At 52.0% G+C, this 23,251-nt stretch overlaps 1 protein-coding gene across 2 annotated transcripts in view; it reads right to left on the reverse strand.

Annotated features, from left to right (window-relative positions):
* SLC9A3 (solute carrier family 9 member A3) overlaps positions 1-20,068 on the reverse strand; it is a 47,358-nt gene extending 27,290 nt beyond the window's left edge. For both annotated transcript variants that reach the window (XM_059694608.1, XM_059694609.1), the window contains exon 1: positions 19,679-20,068. In XM_059694608.1, the coding sequence (XP_059550591.1) occupies positions 19,679-19,898 (220 nt within the window). In that variant the 5' untranslated portion in view covers positions 19,899-20,068. The remainder of the gene's footprint in view (positions 1-19,678) is intronic.
* Positions 20,069-23,251: the final 3,183 nt, after the last annotated feature.

Genomic DNA, 23,251 nt, shown 5'->3' on the forward strand with positions numbered 1-23,251 from the left:
TAAATGTGCTGATTAAAAGACAGACTGGCTGAATGGATTTAAAATAATGACCCATTTATATGCTGCCTATAAGACACTTCAAATGGAAAGACACACACAGAATGAAAGTGAAAGGATAGAAAAAGACATCCCATGCAAATAGAAGTGAAAAGAATGCAGGAGTAGCAATTATCATATCAGACAAAATAGACTTTTAAACAATTAAAAAAAAAAAAAAACAAGACCCAAAAAGGACATTACCTAATTATAAAGGGATCAATCCAAATAGCGGATATAACAATCATAAATATCTATGCACCCTACAGAGAAGCACCTAAATATATAAAGCAAGTATTAGAAGACATAAAGGAAGAAATTCACACTAATGCAAGAACAGTAGGGGATTTTAATAACCCATGCACATCAGTGGACAGATCATCCAGACAGAAAATTAATAAGTAAACAATGGCCCTAAATGTCCACATTAGACTAGATCAACTTAAAAGACATTTATAGAACATTTCATTAAAAAACTACAAAATACACATTTTTTAAAGTGCACATGGAACATTCTCCAGGATAGATCATATATTAGGCCACAAACAAGCCTCAATAAATTCAAGCAGACTGAATTCATATCAAGCATCTTTCCTGACCGCAATAACATGAAACTATAAATCAACTACAGGAAGAAAACTAGAAAAAAACACAAATACTTGGAGGCCAAACAACTTGCTAGGATACCAACAATCAATGGATCAAAAGGGAAAGCAAGCAGGAAGTGAAAGCTACCTTGAGACAAATGAAAATACAATTTTCCAAATTTTATGGTATGTAGTAAAAGTAGTTCTAAGAAGGAAGTTAATACTGTATAGGCCTATCTCAAAAAGCAGGACAAATTCCAAAAAATAACAAATAACTTTAAACCTAAAGAAAGTAGAAAAAGAAGAACAAACAAAACCCAAAGTACACAGCAGGAAGGAAATAATGAAAATCAAAAAAGAAGTAAAAGGCATCCAAATTGGAAAGGAAGAAGTAAAACTCTAATTATTTTCAAATGACCCACCGGGGGGCGGGTCCCAGCTGCTGCTCCGTGCGGCTTCCACCAGGGTGACCAGGTTGGCAGGGGAGGGCAGTTGGGGGCAAGATCAGGTTGGCAGGGGAGGGCAGTTGGGGGCAAGATCAGGTTGGCAGGGGAGGGCAGTTGGGGGCGATTGGGTCGGCAGGGGAGCAGTTAGGGGGTGAACAGGCTGGCAGGCAGAAGTGGTTAGGGGCAATCAGGCAGGCAGAAAGGCAAGTGGTTAGGAGCCAGTAGTCCTGGATTGTCAGTTGGACATCTTTCAAGGGGTCCCAGATTGGAGAGGGTGCAGGCTGGGCTGAGGGACATCCCTCCAGTGCACAAATTTCGTGCACCAGGCCTCTAGTGAATAACATAAACTGATGAACAAAAATAGAACCAGAGACATAGGAGCATTAAACAGACTGTCCAACCTCTGAGGGAAGGCGGGGGGTGAGGGGATAAGAGACCAACCAAAGGACTTGTATGCATGCATATGAGCATAACCAATGGACACAGACAGTAGGGGGTAAGGGCATGTGCTGGGGGGTAGGAGCAACCAGGGAGAGGTCAATGGGGGGAAAAGGAGACTCATGTAATACTTTGAACAATAAGGAATTTAAATTTAAAAAAATGAAAAAAAAGCATAAATATCTAGGAATAAATTTAACTGAAGAGGTGAAAGACCTATACTCTGAAAACTATAAGATACTGAAGAACGAAATTAAAGATGATACAAAATAAATGGAAGTCTATACCTGGCTCAGTAGTTGACAGGATTAATATTGTTAAAATGTCCTAAATACTTAAAGCAATATACAGATTCAATGCAATCTCTATTAAACTACCAATGGTGCCCCTGCCAAGTGGCTCAGTTGATTGGGGTGTTGTCCCATATACCAAAAAGGTTTGGGGGTTTTGATTCCAGGTCAAGGCCCATACCTAGGATTTGGGTTTGATCCCCTGTTGGGGCACACGTGGAGGGCAGCCAATGGATGTTTTGCTCTTCTCTCTCTCTCTCTCTCTCTCTCTCTCTCTCTCTCTCTCTCTCTCTCTCAAAACAAACATATCCTCAGGTGAGGATTAAAAAAACAACAACAATAGCATTATCTGAGAATTAGAACAAGTAATCCTAAAATTTACATGAAATCACAAAAGACCCCACATGGCCAAAAAAACACTCAGAAAGAACCAAGTTAAGTATCAAGCTCCCAGATTTCAAATTATATTACAAATCTACAATAATTAAAGCAATATGGAACTGGCATAAAAGCAGATATATAGATCAGTGGAACAGAATAAAGAGCCCAGAAATAACTCCTCACTTATATGTTCCATTAACCTATTACAAAGCAGGCAAGGAAATACAATGGAGTAAAGACTAAATACAATGGAAAACCAGACAGATACATGCAAAGAAAGAAATTGAACCACATTCTATATTATATATAAAAAATAAACTCAAAATGGATTAAAGATTTAAAGGTAAGACTTGAAACCATAAAACTCCTAGAAAAAAACATAGGCAGCAAACTCTTTGATATCTGTCTTAGCAATATTTTTTTTGGATATGTCTCCTCTGGCAAGGGAAACAAAAAAAAAAATTAAAAATGGGACTTACTCAAACTAAAGAGTTCTGCACAGTGAAGGAACCCATCAACAAAACAAAAGACAACCTACCAAATTGGAGAAGATATTCACCAATGATACATCCGATAAGGGGTTACTATCCAAAATATATAAAGAACTCATACCACTCAACACCAAAAAAAAAATCTGTTTAAAAAATAGGCAGAAAACCTGAATAGATATTTCTCCAGAGTATATGGCCAATAGACATATGAAAAGATGCTCAACATCACTACTCACCAGAAAAATGTAAATCAAAACCACAATGAGCCCTGGCCAGTATGCTCAGTGGTTGGAGCACTGGCCTGCTCCCTGAAGGGTTGTGGGTTCTATTCCCCATCAAGGACACATGCCTGGGTTGCAGGTTCGATCTCCAGTCTCCACTGGGGCCTGTGCAGAAGGCAACCAATCCATGTATCTCTTTTACATTGGTGTTTCTCTCTCACGCTCCCTCTCTAAAAATCAATGGAAAAAATATCTTCAAGTGGGGATTAACAACAACATAAAACACCCACAATGAAATAACCTCACACCTGTCAGAATGACTATCATCAATAAATCAACAAACAGCAAGTGTTGGCAAGGATATGGAGAAAAGGGAGGGAACCCTCGTGCTCTGTGGTGGGATTGTAAATTGATGCAGCCACTATACAAAAAATATGGAGTTTCTTCAAAAAATTAAAAATAGAGCTCCAGCAATAATCCCACTTCTGGGTATTTACCCATGCCGGAAGCCGGTCCACCCTTGATGCTTGACACAGTCACTCCAGGGAAGAAACATCTGCACAGCTTATGTGTCAAAGGACCTGGCGTACATGGCATATGTTTGCTCCCCCTCTTAGCGCTATGTGGTTTTTTGTTTGTTTGTTTGTTTGTTTGTTTGTTTGTTTGTTTTGTTTTGTTTTGTTTTTTTACAGAGAGGAAGGGAGAGGGATAGAGAGTTAGAAACATCGATGAGAGAGAAACATCTATCAGCTGCCTCCTGCATACCCCCTACTGGGGATGTGCCTACAACCAAGGAATCGAACCTGGGACCCTTCAGTCCGCAGGCTGGCGCCCTATCCACTGAGCCAAACCGGTTAGCAGCACTATGTGTTTTAAACAGGACCACCTCCCCGAGAAAGGTTGTTTCCCCAGGTGAGGATTTTTCCCTGGAGTTAGGGATTAACAGGACTAAGGAAGAGAATAAATCAGTGAAACCCCCTAGTGTTACAGAAATACCATGTACTACTTATGAAGAACTTGGACTAAGACTGTTGGCAATAAATTTGGGACTTGTTGGGCCCACATCCCCAAGGGTCTGCCCACCAGGGAAAGCACCAAAGCCTATACCCCTGGAGATCCACCGACACAGGGCAGTCCCAGGGAAGGAAGCAGCAAGGCTGGGAGGACATAACCTTTACTGGATAGGATAATCTCCTTCAGTCACTTCCTTGTAGCCTATCAGTAGAGCAGTGACCTTGGAATAGCCCTTGTAATGGAACACAGAGATTAACCTAGATAAGATTAAAATCAACAGAACTAGATAGAGACAGGATTTTTGTTTCTTCACATAAGAAACAAGGAACTTAGAACGTTACCCAAAACATACCATGATGTGATTATAGAGGCTTGCTTATAGGATCAAATGGTATAAATATAGATGTAACAAAACAAAAAAAGGAGAACCTGGCTATGATGATCAACTGAACTCTGCCTCGGTGTCATTCCTTCTTCGCCAACTCCATCCATACCTTTGGAGAACCCCTGGACCTGCTGGGGCTGGACCCCAACATACCCAAAGAAAACAAAAATATTAATTTGAAAAGATATATGCACCCCTATGTTCATTGTAACATTACTAGTAAAAGCCAAGATATGGAAGCTACCTAGATGTCTATCAATAGATAAATGGATAAAGAAGATGTGGTATGTATGTATATGTATATATATATAATGGAATATTGTATATATATAGTCTGCTATACAAAAAGTGAAATCTTGGCATTTGCAATAACTTGAATGGACCTAGAGGGTGTTGTGCTAAGTGAAATAATTAGACAGACAAAGCAAAATGCCATATGATTTCACTTGTATATGGAATCTGAAAAAAAAAAAAAAAGAAGCAGATCTATGGCTATAGAGAACAAGCCAATAGTTACCAAAGGATAGGAGAGTGGGGGATGAGTGAAATAAAAGGCAAAAAAGCAACAGATGGTAAATCATTTAGGCTTGTGGGCTATACAGTCTGTTTTGCAACTACTCAACTCCACCATTTAGCACAAAAAATAGCCATAACACACAGTTGTATCCCAATATAACTATATTCACAAAATTAGGTGACCAACCTATGGGTTGTAGTCAACTGACCCTTGAAATAGATGATATCTAAAAGAACCAAATAGCAGTTCTAGATTTGAAGAATTCAATATCTGAATGAAAAATGCAATGGATAGGCTTTTAACAGCAGACAGAGATGACAGAAGAGATGGTGAACTTGAAGATCCATCAATAGAAATTATCCAATCTGAAGAACAAAGAGAAGGAAGATTGCAAAACGAAGAGCCTCCGTGGCCTGTGGGACAATGGCAAAAGGTCCATTTATGAGTAATGGGAGTCCCAGGAAAAAAGGAGAGAAAGGATGGGGTAGAAAAAAAATCTAAAGAAATAATGACCAAATGCCCCCAGTTTAGTGAAATATACACATTTACAGATTAGATAAGTTCTTCAGATTGGATGATTTCTACTGATCTCAAGGCAGCTTCACTATCTTTAAGTGAAACTAGAACAGGTGTGAGATAAGCTGAGGGTCCAGGGGAGGTAAATTTGGTCGGGGGAGGGGGAAAGCCCTTAAAAGCAGCACCTGGAGTTGGGGGTGAGCTGGGTGGAGGTCGGGGCTGGCCAGGACCCCAGAAGAGGGCAGGCGGAGCTCACTCATGAATCAAGCTGACGACACATGGGACACAACTTCAGTAGGTAGCTGGTGATCCTGTCACTGAGACCTTGTTCAACAACTGACTCATTGAGCTCATGTGATGGGCGCACCGGGGAAAGCAGAGAAGACAGATGGAGGATGTCACATCAGAGTCCCGCAGGTCTGGACCAGCACCACACGAGCTCCCTTTTCCTGAACAAGATGAGAAAGGGACATGGAAGAGCACATGCGGTGGCCCCCCTCTCACAGACTGAGGGAGCTGACGGCCTGCTTGGCTGGGCAAATCAGAGGTGTGTTTTTTATCAAGGCTTTGAGTTTCAAGAACATAAAAGGTTCATTACTTCACCGGAAGCCGCTGTGAGAGGAGAAAAGTCTCACCCTCAGTTTGGGGTTGTGGTTGGCTGGAGGTCTGGGGATTGACTCTAACCATCAAATTCATTGTAAAGTCCACTGAAGCAAAGATGCAGACACTTCACTTTGGCATGGGGTTGGAGGATGGGAGGGACCCCCAAAAAGGCTACAAGGATTTGGTACACCGACACTCTGAACAGGGGAGAGTTTGGATTTCATTAGCCTTTAAGTTTCATATAAAAAATCCCAGCAAGGCCACTACCTCTGAGGACATCTTCCTGCAGACACAATGTGTGGACAATGTCCCATGGCATCAAAAACAAAGGCTGTGCCTGCTCATGTGGCTGCCATGTCCCCACGGTTCCACTATCAGGGTGCTCTGAGCACCATCCGTGGAGACAGGACTTTGTCACAGGCCACAGAGCAGCAGGAGGCAATGGGGCTATTGATTTTTTATACTGAGGCAGCACAGCCCGAGGACAAAGGGCTCCCCAGGGTGAGAGGACCACGAGACGCCGCCAGCCCAGGTCCCGCAGGGACACCGAGTCTCTAGAAAGCACAACTGAGGAAGATGCAGACCAAAGCTCCTGGAGGCAAACACAGAGAACCAAGACACCTTTCATGTCACCACATCCCACTGTGCACCTCAAAGGCAGAAGAGTCAGGAGCCAAGGGCAGGCCCTGCTGAATGGCCTGGCTGAGAGCTTTCCCCTGTCCTCAGCTGCAGGTGCCCTCATGGAGCTGCACCTACAGGGCGGGTGGGGGGGGGGAGTGGGGGGGGTCAGAGTTGCATTCTGCACATTGGACCTGTCTTGGCTCTTACTACAAGTTATTATTAGTATTTTATCTATTTTAGACTTGGTTTCCTCATTGTAAAATAATAGACAGTCTAGACTTTTCTGGGCTGTGGTAAAGATAAAAATCAGACTCCTGCAAGGAACGTGCATTGAGTGCTTCTATCCAAGCCCCATGAAAGCAAAAGGGAAAAGCTGTCATTTATTTTCTTTGGTTTTAATTTTTTGGTTGGATAATAGGAAGGAGGGATCTTCCACTCCATACCCCCACACCATGGCTTACACATGCCCTCACCACAGCATGCACACACCTACCACGGCATGCACACACCTACCACGGCATGTATACACCTACCATGGCATGCACACACCTACCCGGTATGCACACACCTACTACGGCATGTATACATCTACCACGGCATGCACACATCTACCACGGCATGCGCACACCTACCACGGCATGTATACATCTACCCGGCATGCACACACCTACCATGGCATGTATATATCTACCACGGCATGCACACACCTACCACGGCATGTATACACCTACCACAGCATGCACACACCTACCTGGTATGCACACACCTACCACCGCATGCACACACCTACCCTGTATACACACACCTACCATAGCATGCTGAACACCTACTACGGCATGCACACACCTTCACGGGCCTAGCCATGGGCTACCTGAGTGGCTTTCATAGCAGGAGGATAGGCTCAGGGCCAGGCTGTCCAGGGAGCTCAGACCCTCCCCTGCTCCCCTTGATGGAGGCACAGGGTGCTATCCCAAGGGGGACATTAAGAAGCAGGAAAATCTTCTTCCCAGGAAGAGTATCTTGTTTAACTTCCCACAGTCAGGCACTGAGGCCCCATAGCATAGATTTAAGCTGAAAACAGATGAACGCGGGCCCTCAGGCTCTTGCAGGTGGCTGAGTGGTATGATGGACCCACTTAACCCAAGGGCTGCCTGCCCTAAGCACCAGTCCCCTGATGGTGGCCACTAGAGGTGTGGGTCAGGGGCCAGGCCTCCACCAAGAACAGAGCAAACACAACTGTGCCACATCAGGTCTACCTGAGAAATATTACTCGGTTCTGTGTTAGCCGCGGGCCACAAGCACAATTCAGGATTACAGACGATACACCACACCCTTAGCAAGATGCTGGCACCGGCTGGGGAAGGCACACTGATCTTTTGATTTACATTCAGCGCATTAACACGAAAACGAATTCTCAGATCATTGAGAAAACCAGAGATATAAATGGAAAGCCCACTGGAGGTGCCCCTCACATGGGCAGCCTGGTGGGGTTCTCAAAGACAAAGCCCCTTGTTCTCCTCCGGCTGTGCCAGCTGGAGCTCCTGGCTGGGGTGGGGGGTTTCCTTACGCTGAGCTGGTGGTCAGGAGGTCAGAGTGGAGAAAAGAGCCCATCCTGTCCCTGGGTGGCTGGCCACGTGTGTCCATCCTGCACCTGCCAGGGCCTCCTGTGGAGGACACCCCAGAAGGCGGGGGGAGGGGGGTGGTGCTGGGCCAGGATACACTCCTCTCAGGCCCCTAGGCCCCAAAATGCAGGATGTGGGGCAAGACTCAGTCCAGCCTAGGGCTGAGGGCACCTTGGCCATCCGAACATTCTCAGCATTATTGAGTTAATGAGTAAAGGGTTTTGACAACCCCAGGGACTCCTCACAAACGTTAACACTGCCTTCCTTTTCCGGTTCCAGAAAAGTGAGCTTTATTGGGGGGAGTGGGTGCTTGGACTTGCCAACACCTGCACATGGTGACAGTGGCCAGAGGCCACATCCCACCCCTGACCCCTGACCCTGCTCTGTTCACTAATTATATATTTAAATGACAGTCATGATGACCCCTCTGCCCCCAATCTTAGTCACTGTACTGGAGATTGCTATCCTACCCCAGCACTGTGATACAGTGGAGAAACAAGAGGCAAATTAGCAGTTGTGGTGTGAGGTTCACCTGCACCGGGCCAACACCATCACAGGGTGGACCGCTCCTCATAAGCCTGACCAGCTCCATGAAGTAACCCTGTAGCTGGGGACTCAGTAGGTGGAAACCAGGCCCCTCCAGGACAAGGTCACAAAATCATTCCCAACTCAAGGACAAGTGAGGACCAAGAGGCTGCAGGTAATAGGTGTGTGGGGTGGGACTGCTGGGTCCCCTCCTTACCCAGCATCGAAGGACACTTGCTGGGTGCTGTGAGATCCACGGCTCAATGGCTGAGATATAGGTGTCTGCAGCTATTGTGTGACTGTCTTGGCATTTTTGTTTTTATTCAGCGTTTGTTTGTTGATCTCTGATTATGTGCTGGGCACTATGGAGGGTAATTACAAAGGTTCGCAGAAAGTGCACCAGGCACCTTTTACTTTCTGGGCACTCAATTCACCTGCTTGAGCCACACCAGAGAGAGAGGCTGCTGCTGGCCATGTCCCTGCTGTGGAGGCTGAGGCTCAGAAGGGACAACAGCTTGCCCTCAGACAAGGCGACCACGAGTCCTCTCAGAGGCAGCAGCAGACCAGGCAGGAGCCAGGGTTTGGGAGGCCCTGGAGAGTCCTCAAATTACAGGAAGTTGCAGCTGGGGTGGTATCTGCTCAGGGACAGTGACCAGCCTCTTCCCTCCAGGAGATCCCTGAGCTGGGGGCCTGCCCCAGCCTCACCCCAGAAGGGCTAACTTGAGATGTCTGGAGCTGCTCCCAGGGGACTGAACAGGCCCAGTACAGCTGGTCTCACAGGCTTCTCAGCTGCTGCCCCAGGTGACAGAGACAGCTGGTCTCTCATCCAGATTCTTGGCAGAAGGAACAGGACATGGAAATGGGCAGCGATTCCGCACGTGAAGGTGTGGTTTTGCTTTACAATGTGCACTCTATAGCACATTCCGCTCAGTCATTGAGTTACTGCTGTCACCACATGGGGATGACATCTGCCTGCATGGAGTCTGGCCTCTCAGTTGGCCTTTGGGAAGGATCAGGAGACTGAGGGGCCTGCTCTGTGGGGTGCCTGGTGACTTCTCAAGCTGGAAAGGCCTCTGTGACCCCACTACACACTTTCAGTGGGACAAGCCTCCAATGGGCTCACCCAAGGTCAGCCAAGGGTGGCTTCAGTCTCTTCCCACACCCCCAGGCTCTTCCCTTGCCCATTCCCCTGGGAGTCCAGCTTTTCCCATTGGGGTGGGTCCAGGGAGCCTTCCTGGTGACCCTGTGTCCAGGGTTTGACAGCCATCATGCCAACACTCCACCAGATATGTGGGGGTGACAATGACTCGAGTTAATTGGATATCCACTAAGTGACTGCCACCATCTGTCCTGGCCCAAATTTCACACACTCCTTGCTAATCCCTTGTAGGGATTGTTGGTGCCACAGAAGTAATTGAGGGGCCTGGGGCAATGACAGAGGCAGGATTCAAATCCAGGCCCAGTATCCATGGCCATATGGGGAATAGATCTCAGGGCCATAGGCTGAAGCCCTCAACCTCATAGGAACTAGCTCACATACACACATATGCACACACACACACGCACAACTACACATGGACATGCACATGGAAATGCACAGACGTGGGCCTCCCCGGTGGCCCTGCCTTGTTCACACCCATATCTAGCTAGCAAGCAGTGAGGATGAGGGTGAACTATGCTGAGTGCCTAGCACATGCAGGCCCAGTTCCAAAGGAAAGCAGCAGGGTAGGCTGTAGCACCCAAAAACTAGAGCTAGTTAAGTCCAAGAAGGAACAGAGCCCCTATGAGCTGGTGGTTTCCACCCTTTGCATTGTTCTAAAAGCTGTTAGAAACAGGCATTTCCAGCTTTCCCATCCTGCCTTTGCAAGAAACCCTTTTCCAGCTGAGAACTCAACCAGGTTGGACTTTGGCATGACAGCTCGGCAGGTGGTGAATTCAGGAAAGGGAAGAAACAGAGTCCGACCCTCCCCCAGCAGCCCTACTCCTTCCCCCTGAGCACTGGTTTGACCCAGAAAGAAGTTGATCTATCTCTGCCCCCAGAGGCTGGAGTTGGGCCTAGGATGGTTCACAAGACACCTTCCTGGAGCTGACACTGTTCTGTCTGCAGGGACCATATCTGTGCCTGAAGTAGAGCATTCTATCAGGGTGTGTGTGTGTGGGGGGGGGGGGGGGTAAGAGGGGGGGGGGGGCCTGGGAGACAACTTGCCTCAACCATGCCCCATCCCCCTTCTCCACCTTCAGGACTGAACCATCCACCACTGCAGCCCAAATGGCCCTGGCCCCCACCCACTGGAGCCCCCTGAGCTGGTGCTTCTGCCTGAGTATTCTCCCCCCAGCCTCTCTCGCTCAGCCCAGCCATCTCTCTTCCTCTGAGGCCCATCTTGATGTCCCCCAAACTGGAAGCCTGTATCTGGCCACCATCTGACCCCTCTGGCTGGACTCTGACCCCTTACCCAGTAAACCATGGGGATTTGACCTCTTTCTAGAACTGAATGAACACTTGGTTTATAGATGTGGACTTGAGACAAAGCCAGCTCCAAGGAAGGACTCCAGGCCCAGTCAAGGCACCTTGCATGACCTCAAGAATATCCATGTCAGTGCTCACCCCGCTCAGGTGCTGCCCAGAGCTTTGCCATAAGAACCCACAGCCCTGGTGCTGTCAGTGGTCATCGCCACCCCTGCATGTGGTTCAAGTCCAAGGTCAGGCACCATTCGCCCTCCTTACCTCCCAAGCATGCACCCTCCTGGGATGCTGGAGGTACAGAGGCCAAAACAACAGCCTGGTGGGCTCTTCAGCTCTTGGAGGCCCTTTCTCACCAAGGCTGTCAGAGCTCCTGGCAGGGAGAGCTTGCATCGCTAATCAGACCCTAGTGAACATATGCACTGGTTTTCTGACGTGTTTATCCTGAACATGTTACTGGGAAGAATCTTATGAAATCAGAGGGCTTTTCCCTTTTACAAATCACCCTGGGGCAAAAAATGGCCAACAGAGAAGAACCAAGATGGCAGTGTAGGTAAACGCTGATACTCGCCACCTCTCACAACAAAATTACAACAAAAATACAGAACAACCATCATTCAGAACCACCTAAAATCTGGTTGCATGGAAGTCCTACAACTAAGAAATTAAAGAAGAAAGCACCGTGAAACTGGTAGGAGGGGCGGAGATGCAGAACATGCTGTGGTATTTTTTTAATCAAGAGTGATATATCGGCTGTAGAGGCTTCCCATGAGGAACAAGGGATCCCAGCCCCACACCACACCCCTCAGCCCAGGCTTCCAGTGCTGTGAAGAGAAGCCCCCATAACTTTGGGCTATAAAAACCAGTGGGGATTGTGGCTAAGTAACAGGGAGGCTGCTGGAGTCCCAGGCAATTCCTTGTAAAGGGGCAGCACACAGACTCACTCCCTCTGAGCTCCAGTGCTGGGGCTGCAGCTTGTGGGTATCCAGGGACATATGGGGAGGAACTGAGAAGCAAGTTGGAACCAGAGCAAGAACTCAGGGGAAGCTTTCTCCCAGATAGAGGTGCTCACAGGGGTCATTGTTCCCTCATCCTCCCCCATAACAGAGCTGACTGGCAAGCCCCATATCTGAGTATCCATCAACCTGGCTCACACCATTTGCTCTGCCCTGGTAATTCCCTGAGACCCACCCCACCCAATTGGCAGTCCTCGCCCCCCCCCCCCCCCAAGGTGTTTGCAGTGGTTTTTCCATATGAATGGCTTGTCCTGGCTCAGGCTTCAGACTTTCCTAAAATCTCTCAAACAAGCAACAGCTGGTGTCAGCATGCTCCATACCACTCAATAAGAAGCCCCAGACCTGGCACTAGCAGCAGCTTGCCTTACCTCCCAGTGGGGTCAAGTTCGCCTCAGTTCAGAAGCTCTCATGGCTCCATGTCCCTGGCCCTTCTGACCTCACCTCCCACCCCACCCTTGGTGGCTCTCCCACCAGCTCCTCAGATATACTGACACATGCCCACACAGCACCTTTGCACTGGCTGCTCCACTCTGAAAATGCTTTCCCCCTTACCCAAGGGCTCACTCCTCCCATCATTTGTTCACTATTGAACTTAATGCCATCATCCTGTGGCATGATTGCGTCTGTCTGTCCCTGCACAAATGCTACCCTCCAAAGTTTGGGTCTATTTTGTTTGAAGTGGCCTCCTCCTGGCCTACAGCAGTGCCAGGCACGTGGCAGCACTAACATTTGTTAAATGAATATTACACTGGTGAGAGCTCATCTAGTGCCCAGAACTATGGCTGCTAAAAAAAAAAAAAAAAAAAAAAAATCAAACATTTTGGAATATTTTGATAAAGCAAACCATTCAAACCCAAAAAAGTCATCAATGTGCTGAGGGTATTGACCTGCCTGGGACCCAAGTTCCAGGCTATGTTCCAGGAAGGTGCATGAGCCAGAACCTGTGCAGGTGTCTGTGTGTCTGGAGGCCAGCATGTCAGGACCTGGCAGATTCATTCTGTCTTATTCCAGAAGGTTGCACGGTGGCAAACAGGGCGGAAGATTTCAACTTGTGGTAGAGGGCTCTTTAGATATGCATAGGTGAGCATGCCGCCTCCCGGGGACCTGGCCCACCCAGGCTAGCTCTGTTTGGGGTGATGGTGCCCCACCCTGAACCCCAACATGCCCACAGTGCTCTGGCTAATGCTGCCACCACTTGTCAATGGTCTGCCTGCCTGGAGGGTGTTGTCATAGGGTGTGCCACTCCGCTCACCAGAGGCTACATGGCAATTTGGGGTGGGGGTTGGGGGACTCAGCCAAAGAGCTTAAGGAGCTGCTTCTCAGACCCGGCACCTGGATGGTTTGTGGGAAGCTCACAGACAAGTTAGAAGCTGAGATTCATAGGGGAGGCTAGGGGACTGTCTAGGGCGGGGGGATAAAATGGATACATATGTAATATCCTTTGTAATACTTTAAGCAATAAAAAAAAAAAAAGAAAAAAAAAAAAAAAGAAGCTGAGATTCATCAGTGTATTCATTGGTTCACTCACTCATTCATTCATCCCTCACTCCTGCAAAGCAGATCTTCAGGAGCACTGCTGGGGGCGGGCAGGCCTCCGGCTTTGGGGACACAGCAGGAAGAGAAATACACAGTCCCTGCCTTTGCAACACTGACCTGGTTGGGGGGCAGCCTCAGGAGCTGGGGGGTAGGAGGCTGGAGGGTTCTGAGCTCAGAAGAGGTGGGGCAAGAAAGATCCTGGGTAGGTGGGGCTCCAAGCCCTGGTGACCTGCCTGACTAGGGAGGTGTGTGTGTGTGTGTGTGTAGGAGTCTGAGCTTCAGGTGAAACCAAGAAAAGCCACTGCATAGCAGGGCTACAGCAGGGTAGATGGGAGGCTGCCATGGGAGGCCACATGTCCCCCTGAGCTCAGCCACACCCGCCCCCTCTAATCTGATGGGCTCTGCAGACAGGGCTGGGTGGGGAAGAGTGCTGCAGGCACCTGGACTCCCAGCACTGCTATCTCCCCAGCTCTGAACAGACACGAGGAGATAGAAGACAAAGATATGAAGAGATAGAGAAGAGCTGGAAACAAGTGCATGAGGTCAGGTCAGGAAGAAGGGCTGCAGGTCAGAGGGTGGGGGCAAGATATGAGCAAGATAAAGGCATGGGTGGGGTCAAAGACCTGCCCCAGGTGAGCAAACCTCAAACAGCTCAGACTCTCATACTAGGAAAACCAGCCACCTTGAAACTTTACTGGGTGCAGGAGGCAGAGACTCCACTGTGTCCAGCATGGCTCAGGCAGGAAATCACACACTCTAGGCTCCAGTGCTGAGGGCAGGGAAGCGGGCTCGCACAGATTCCCCCTCCCCGCCAATACCTAGCACCCCAGACATGGTCCCTGAGGCCTGGTACCCTAATACCTGGTACTTGAGATCCAGCATCCCAATATTCAGCACCCCAAAACTTGGTGTCTGAGACCCAACACCAGAGAGGTGCCAGCTGTCAGACTCCGCCATGGGTACCATGCTCTGGGATCAGGCCTGTCCTAGCTCCCCAGCAGGGACAGAGCCAGGGAAGCCCCTTCTCTGAGAGAAACTCAGAGCACCTGCCAGCGTAGGGCAGGTAGAGGAGCTGAGGAGACTGGCCCTGACCTTGGCCAGCCCTGACCTTGGCCAGCCCTGATGTCAGCTCGCCTCCTTCATCAGACACTGAGCTCCCCCACCCACTTCAGGTGCACAGCTCCTGGTAAAACTCGCTGCCGAAAGGGAGTGGAGAGACAACGGGGAGAAGATGTGTGGATGGGAACCCCAACTTTAACACTCCCTGGTCCCTGAGGAGCGCATGGTGGAGGGCCTGGTACATGTGGAGGGAAATCCCACCTCTGTCTTACTGGCCAAGAGCTGTGGGTGGGGGTGGGTTAAACATATCTGTGAAGAAATGAAGTGTGAGGCTGATTAAGGGCCAGATCAGAGAGCCCAGAGCTAAGTTTCACCAAACTCCTCCTTCAGAGCCTGTGTGTGAGTGCCAAGGCTGACCCGGGCCCAGACTCCGAAGAAGAGCCTGGAGTCCTGGGAACTGGTAGTGACTCTCTCTGGACTGTTTCGGGAAGCTGGCCCGGGTGGAAGGCTCCCAGGTGGGAGTCCCTTCTGGAGCAGGCAGGACTGGGTGCTATCGTACTGCCCGACCTTTGCCCCCTTCCTCAGATTATTCCAACAAAATACCTTAGCTCCAAATGCCCATGGATTGTTTTATAGCCAGGGGCTAATTCTCCCGTGGGCAGTTCCTGAAAAAGGAGACTTTACACCTTCAGCATGGCACCTTCCCTCCAGGAGAAACTCCAGGGAGAGTCCTTGGTTCCAGGCCTTCACTCCCATTGACTCCATCTGTCCTGTGAGGATTGGGGTCCACTAGGGCCCACTGACTGTCTACTCTTGGAAGGATAGGTTCCACTGGGGACTCATGTGGGTTACTCTGCCCTTCTAGGCCATCCTTGTCCTCCAGATCCTCTCATGTGTTCCCTCCAGACCAGCAAGAGAAATTCAGGGGGTGCAGAGAGGAGAGCATGGTGGAAGGTGCCCAGGAGCCCACAGGAGAGAGTGGGATAGGAGTCAGGGGCTCCTCGTCTAAAACCAGAGCAGGTGTAATTAGCCCAGGAGGTAAACACCACCCCAGAGTTTCCCACACAGCCTGGAGCATAGTTCAGGGCAGACACCCAGGGCCCGACAGCTACACCGCAGAGAAATCCACCATTAGGTAGGGCGTCTAGACAGAAGTCACACGGCCAGGGGAGGCCTGAGGACTGAGAACAGGACTAGGGAGAGAAAGGCTGGCCTGGTCCAAGGTCCAAAGTGACCCTGGTATGGGCGGCTGCAGACTCGGGACCCCCCAGAGAAGCACATGTCCAGGGCTCTGGGCTGTTCCAGGGAAAGTCCTCCCCCCCCCCCCCCCCCCCCACTGCGTAAGGGTCCTCAACCTCATTTTCCACCCGTCCCTGAGCTGTGGATGGCTCCCTGGCCTCAGGGGCCTCCTTCGCCTCTGAATTTCCTAAAGACGCAGTAACAGACCCAAATGCGTACATGTGGGGAGTTTGCAGACTCAGGGTCTTGGACAGCTGTGGGTACAAAGCCATACCTGCTCCTCACCTTGCAAAGTGGCAGAACCCAGGCCCGGGCCACCCAGAGAGTGCTGTGACCCTGCTCTCCACAGCTCTCTGTCCCCAGCTGCTGAGCAGAGAAGCTGCCGTGAAGCTTATGCAGGAGTTACTGCCTGTGTCTCAGGGTCCCCTGCACCTTCTTTCCCCAACAAGGTTACCTATGGCTGGTAGAAATCTGACTTCTCCAACACAGGTGTTTGGAAATCAGTATCAGTCCAGCTCTTCTGTTTCTGTAACTTGAGACTCAAATAGTCCGGATGATCCCTGACCATTTTGAATGATGAAAGGGGCCAAGTAGCTTAACAAGTGTGAACCCTGGACTGTGGGGCAGGAGGAAGTGCCCTGTGATCCAAGCACGTCCCTCATCTGTGCACGGGTTGGACCCACGGCCACGAGGCCTCCGGGCCCAATTAGGGGAAGGTGTGGGCGTGATTAGTCTTTAGGGGTGTGAGCAATAGGCATTAGCGTTGGCTTCGAAGGGAGGGAGACGTCTGAGGGGGTCTAGTCCCTGAGTCAGAACCTCAACTGTAAGTCCAGAGTTCTTAGGGGTGGGTGGGCACCTGAATGCAGAGGGCTGAGCAGGGAGGTGGGCTGGGCAGTGGGAAGTCCCTGGCTTAGTCCAGCAGAAACTAGGTCAGAGCTCTGACTTTCACTGCAGAGAGCACAGTGGATTGTGGGGGGTGAGACCCGAGCCTTGGAGGGCGTGGAGTGCAGCTGGGTCTGGTCTGGAGTGAGCTGGGACCACTGAGCTGAGGTGACTGGCTCGAGGTGATTCCTGGTTTGTGTGGCTAAGTGTGAGCGATGGGTCCAGATTGTTTGCTAAGCCTTGGTTTTGAGCCTGGGGAGCTGAGAAGTGGGGAGAGTGGGGGTTCATCTGAGGTGTGGGGAGATGTCTGTGCGGAGATGCCTGATGACCAGCCGCACTTTCAGGTAACCTGGGCTGGAGATGGGGGCCCCTGGAAGACAGTACCTGGAGGTGCTGGGCGTGGGGCAGTGAAGGGAGAGCGGGGGGTCGGGGGGTCAGGGAGGAGAGCTTAGGTCCAGACCCAGGGGCAGGGCCCCAAGGTGGACGAAGAAGGAGCAGCCTCAGAAGATGTGGGCAGGACAAGGCAGTAAGGAGTGGGGGACTTCAGAGGGCAGGGAAGAGAGGTGGGGTCACAAAGATGGCTTTGGGGAACTGGGCAGGGTCAGTGCAGGGGATTCCAGGGATAGGATTAATGGGGAGAGGCCACAAGGAAGGACAGGGAGGGAGCAAGGCTGGGAGAGGGCTGGGCATGGGTACAGTCCCAGCTTCCTTGTAAAGATGGGGAAACTGAGTGTGTATAGTGCTGCCTAGTCACAGGCCAGGCCCCGATGCCATCATAGTGGGAGCCTCCAAATGCAGAAGAACTATGCAGGCAGGGGCGGGGCAAGGCCTGACCCAGGGTCAGAGGGCACTCCAGGGATCTTCTCCCTGGGATCCTCTTTATGTTGTCCTGAGCCCCTACCTCCAGCTTCCCAGGATTAAAACATGTAGGGCGTGGTGCTGTTGAGGTGAGACTTTTAAATGGTGAGTGCCAGGAGGGAAACACATTCTGCCCTGCCCATGAGACGGCGCTGGGGCTGCTGGAGTGGGCGGCCCCCCCGGAGAAGGCCCTCTTTGGACAGTTCGAGTGCTCAGAGACCTGCAGGCCATGGCTCTTCCTGGGTGAGTAACAAAATCTGGGCCAGGCAAATACTTGGGTCAGTGCCGCCTTCCCAGGGTCCCCACACCCACTCAAGGCTGAACAGCTGGTGCCCTGATGGCTGGCACCGGACTCTCATATGCCAGGCTCCACACCTGTGCCGACACCAAGACTAGACAGAAAATGCATGCTTGATTACACAACAGAGGAGCTGCACCGCCCAGAGTGTCTTGGGCCCACCCTGCACATGTCATCATCCTTATGGTGGTTTCATAGAGTAAAGAGGGTGGCAGAGGAAGAGACGCCACTCCCCCCCCCCAAACTGTGCCCCAGAAATAGGTCAGTTATTAGGTGAGCAGTGTGAGCGTCAGGGCAGGGTACGCCCAGACGTTGAGGTTGGACTTGCCCAGTGAATGTCACATTGGACATTGGCTAGTGTTAGTGGTCTGCCCCTGGCAGAGGTGTCTGGCAGAGACACAGCTTATGAGACCACAGGGCTTTCCAGTGGGGGACAAAGTAAGCAAGGTGACCAGGCAGGTGGGGCCAAGGGGCTACACAGATGCCAGGAAAAAGGAGGGAGAAGGCAGAGGGAGCTCCTAAGAAAGACAAAGCAGAAAAGAGAGGGACTTCAAGGGAGGCCATTGGCATAAGCAGGAAGTGAAGGGAAAAAAAGCTGCGGCCAGCCTCTGCCAGGTACCCCGAACCCCAGGTCCAAAGCCCTCTAAGGTCTTGCCCCAAACCTCTTTCCCAGCATGCTGAGGACGTCAGTTGACCTCCAAGGCCCCAGAAGGGCTCCTCTTCTTCTTGCCTTGCCCTTCCCCATTTCAAAACCATTAGTTATCTGTTCCTGCCACCTACAGTTGCTTGGGGGGCAAGGATGGGGGGTGTCTTCAGACCTTGCGCTCAGTGGGCCCTCCCTCAGGCTCCCCCTACTAAGTTACAAATGCCATTACCTCCAATATCTCAGCTAAGACCCTCTCTGGTGTTGACCGGCACTTAGAAACTTCAGTCCTCCGAAGCCCTTAGGAAAGATGACCTTCCCATCACCTTGCTGCGAGTTAAGGCAATCCCACTTTGCTGGCTCATTGGAGCAAGTTAGGAGAAGACAAATCTGACAGGAAGGGGTTTTAAAAAGAGAAACGCTCTCAATGGGAAACTCGCTCCTATCGGTAGGAATTTACTGGGCTTAATTATGAGCGGCACCGTTTCCCTTCTGCTCTGGGATCAAAGTATCACTTCGGTGCTTGTCAACAAGGGCATTCCCTTTCTCAGGGCGTTAAAAAGCCCCCGCAAGCCCGACAGACAGAAAACCCGGCGCAGGAGCGCCAGAGCGTGGAGACGCGCTGTACCGCAGTCCTGGATGGGCAGACTGGAGCCCAAACACAGGACCCGGTATCCGGAGTGAGCGGGCTTCCCCACCGGCAAGATCGGGTGACTCGCGGGGACCGGCACGGCCGCTCCGGGCCCGGCCAGGCTCGCGGCCCCTGCCTGATTCAAGGGCTGGCTCCCCGGGGCTGCGCGCGGTGCTCTCGGACCCGACCGCGGCGCAACTGACACTGAACGCGCCCCTTCCACAGGGAAGACCGCGGAGCCGGCACATACCCGGAGGAAGGTGGGCGCCTAATTCTGCCAGCTGGAGCGCAGGCGGGGTCGGTGGAGGGAAAGTCGCGGCGGGGCCAGAACCCGGAGGCCCTTCGAGTCCGGGGTCGCTTACCGATCTTGGCCACGCTGGCCACGAGGATCCAGAGCGCGATGATATACGGTTCCTGGACGTGGTGCCATTTTAATGTGACCACCTGGAAGCCCTGGCTTTCTTCGTGCTCCTTGTCAGGCTCCTCCTCGACGGCCCCCACCGGCGGCAGCTCGCCCAGCGCCAGCAGCAGCGCCAGCAGAAGCCCCCAACCGGGCCCTAGTGCCCCGCGCTGAGACATCATCCCCACCGCTCAGTGTCCAGTCCGGACGCTCATGTCGTGTAAGTCCGGCTGCGCTCTGCAGGACGCGCTGTGCGGGGGCCGCTGGACGCGCCAGCCGGCTGGAAGCGCGTTGGGCAGCGCAGAGCCGAGAGTGCTCTGGGTGCGGGCTGCTGTCCTGGTCCCCGCCCGCCCGGGTGGCCTTTAATCCAGCGGCCCCCTCCCGCCCTGGGGCGGGGCCCCGCCCCCGTTGCGCACACGCGAGCGCAGACACCGTCGCGCGTTCTCGGCACGCCCACCCCCGGCCTGATCGGCCCCTTGGCCTCACCTTCCCACGTCCGCAACCCACTCCCGCCCTCTCCTGGAGCCCTGGGCTGCAGGGCGCAAGCCGGGAGGTCTATGCGGTCGCAGGGCGATGGAGGACGGAGCGCAGCGCCGAGGGCTTGGGATCCTTCAGGGCTTGACTATCAAGTGGTGGGCGCTTGGTGCCTCAGGCGCCCCACGGTGGCATTCGCTCAGCTCCCGGAGTTGCCAGGGGCCGTCCATGGGAACATTGGCCCCAAGCTCCTCCTTCTCCACAAACGCAGGACCTGGGGCCGTGCAGACCCCCCCAGAGTCACAAGGACCCAGAAAGGGGGCCAGGCTGCCAGCCTCGTACTGTCTTCCATAGTATTTCGTCACAGGATCTAACAATCTAGAAACCAGGGTGATGCAGAATCCAAGTCGCTGCCCTTCTCCAAACATGGCCCCTGTACCTTCTGTGAGGGCCCTTACCTCGCTCCCCCTTCTCCCACCTCAGAGCCCAAGGGCACTGCTCAGACTTCTAGTATTGCACCTGAAATGCCCCTTTTACCACAGGGTGGGCTTGGAATTGACATGGTAGTTGCGGGGGGGGGGGGGGGGGGACTCTGCCCTCAAGTCCCTTCGGACTGCACTGCATCTGCAGATGGCTCACCTGGACATCTCAGACTCCACGATGCAAATGCACCTCACATTTCCTCCCTAAACCCACCCTGCAGCCTCAGCAGGGGCAGCCCTGTCTCTGTTCAGCCCCAAACCTAGGAAGCACACCTGACTTCTCCTCCAGCTCCCGCTGTTTCCGGGACAGGTTTTCTGCTCTACTTGCAAATACAAACCAGCTACTGCTCATCACCTCTGGCGGCCACCCACTGCGGCAAAGGCGCCCCCTTCATCTGCCAGGTCTGGCCCTCCTACTGGACCCTCCAACTCAGAGGAACTCTCAAGACTCGGGCCTCTCCCTGACCTCTGAGCCTCCCTCTGCCAGATGCACCCGCTTTCTGGGACCTCTACTTCCAGGCTCCCTTGGCTCCATAAGGCCTTTGCTCCAAGTCACCTCTTTGTTGCATCCGCTGATCTCTCAGTCCCCACCCCACCCCCCTCCGCCCCTACTCGTGTTCCTCCATGCCTTCCAGGCTTTGACATGCTGTCTGCTCTGTTTGTCTGTTGCCTGTCTGCCCTCTCCATGGGAACATCTGTTCCCTGAGTGAGGGGCTGCACAAGCCCAGCAGACTCACAGCTGCATCCCCAGTGCCTGAAACAGTGCCTGGCACACAGGAGCACTTGGGAGACATTGGTTAGATGGATGCAGGTGGACACATATCTTCTAATATCTGAGAACTAGAGGCCCGGTGCACAAAATTCATGCATGGGAGGGGGGGTCCCCTCAGCCCAGCCTGTACCCTCTCCAATCTGAGACCCCTTGGGGGATGTCCGACTGCCGATTTAGGCCCAATCCCTTGGGCCTAAACTGGCAGTCGGACATCCCTCTCACAATCCTGGACTGCTGGTTCCTAATCGCTCACCTGCCTGCCTGCCTGGTCACCCCTAACTGCCTCCCCACCCCCCATCCCCTCACCCCCGCTGGCCTGGTTGCTTCTTTCTGCGCCCCCCCCTGCCGGCCTGGTCGCCCCCAACTGCCCCCCCCCCGCCAGCCTGGTCGCCCCATGCAAACTGCTTATTCAATCGTTTGTGGTCCCTCACTAACCCCCCCTGCAGGCCTGGTTGTAGGCAGCCATCTTGTGAGGGTGTGAGGGTCAATTTGCATATTACCTCTTTATTATATAGGATATGTTGGAGTCTCAGGAGGTGGGGAGGGCAGTGCTAAGCTGGATGACTTTATTCCTTGGATTTTCTCCCTAGTTTCTTATGAGAGGTGGCTATCAGTCATGTAGTGGAGAGAGAATTAATTCAAATCATGCTCACTTGTCTGGGTGGCTGGGTGCGAAATGGCAAGTGAAGCTGGGCGACCACTTGGAGGATGCTGTGGAGGGCATCAGTCTTCACTGGGGGCCCTGGGGGGGCTTGCCAGCTGTAAGGGCCTCTGTGGTAGCCCAGGGATTCAGGTGGGGGAGGGAGGCCAGCCTCAAGGGATGTAGTGACCATGGGGTGGAGGCTGGACTGAGCTGAGCACAGGGTCTGTGGGAGTATGTGACTGGGACCTGCCAGGGTGGCCGTGCTTGGTGAATGGTGGTTGCTCCCAGCTCAAGCCTATTCATGCTGCTCTGTCCCCTGCTCTATTCTTGGCCTCCTGCCCCAGAGGTTGAGCCAGTTGGACATGATCAGATTACCTGCAACCTGGACACCCTCCTTATTTACCCTCATGGTTCCTGAGTAAATAAAGCCTTTACAAAACCATCCTCTTTGAAGATGGTGCCCTTGCATTCCACAGAAAGGCCAAATGCCCACCAGAACGGCATGTACTATGATGCCCAGTGACCCTCCGGTCATGCCACCCTTGGGGGTTTTAACCAGAGCCTGTCCTAAGAGCTCAGGGCATTTCCCCTGGGAGCAGCTGCTGCTGAGACCCAGGAGGCAGTTCAAAGGGCAGAGGAGCAGAGCGTTAGTGTGCAGACTTGAGGATTCAAAGTGAAGGCTGAGGCTGGTTGTTGGCCATCGGACAGTGTGCCGCAGAGGTGGCCACAGGCTGTCCGAGGACATGGGAGAGTTGAAAGGAAGCAAGGCCCCGCAATGGCATGGTGGGAGTGTGGTGCAAGCTCTGGTGAGAAGCAGGCTGTTTGCAGGACCTATGGGCAAGTATAGGATGAATGCATTTGCCCTTCAGGTTGCTGGAAGGCTCCAGGGCATGGTACAGTGATGAGAGTATCAGCCTCCCTTACAAGCAGAAGTCAGTTTAGGGGGTGGAGAGTGTGTACTGCTCCATTCCTCCAGATATACCACCCACCCACTGGCCCACTTCTCCACAGTGATCCCCCAACAAGGACTGGGGCCACATGGTGGGTGGGCTGTGGTTTTAAGCAGTGCTGCAGCACCCCACCACTCCAGGGCTACCATTATGAACAGCATCCCCCAGAGTTGTGCCGTGCACAATCCAAATGGCCATCTGGCCAAAAGTAGCC

The sequence above is a fragment of the Myotis daubentonii genome, chromosome 4, assembly GCF_963259705.1.
Source record: "Myotis daubentonii chromosome 4, mMyoDau2.1, whole genome shotgun sequence".
NCBI lineage: Eukaryota > Metazoa > Chordata > Mammalia > Chiroptera > Vespertilionidae > Myotis > Myotis daubentonii.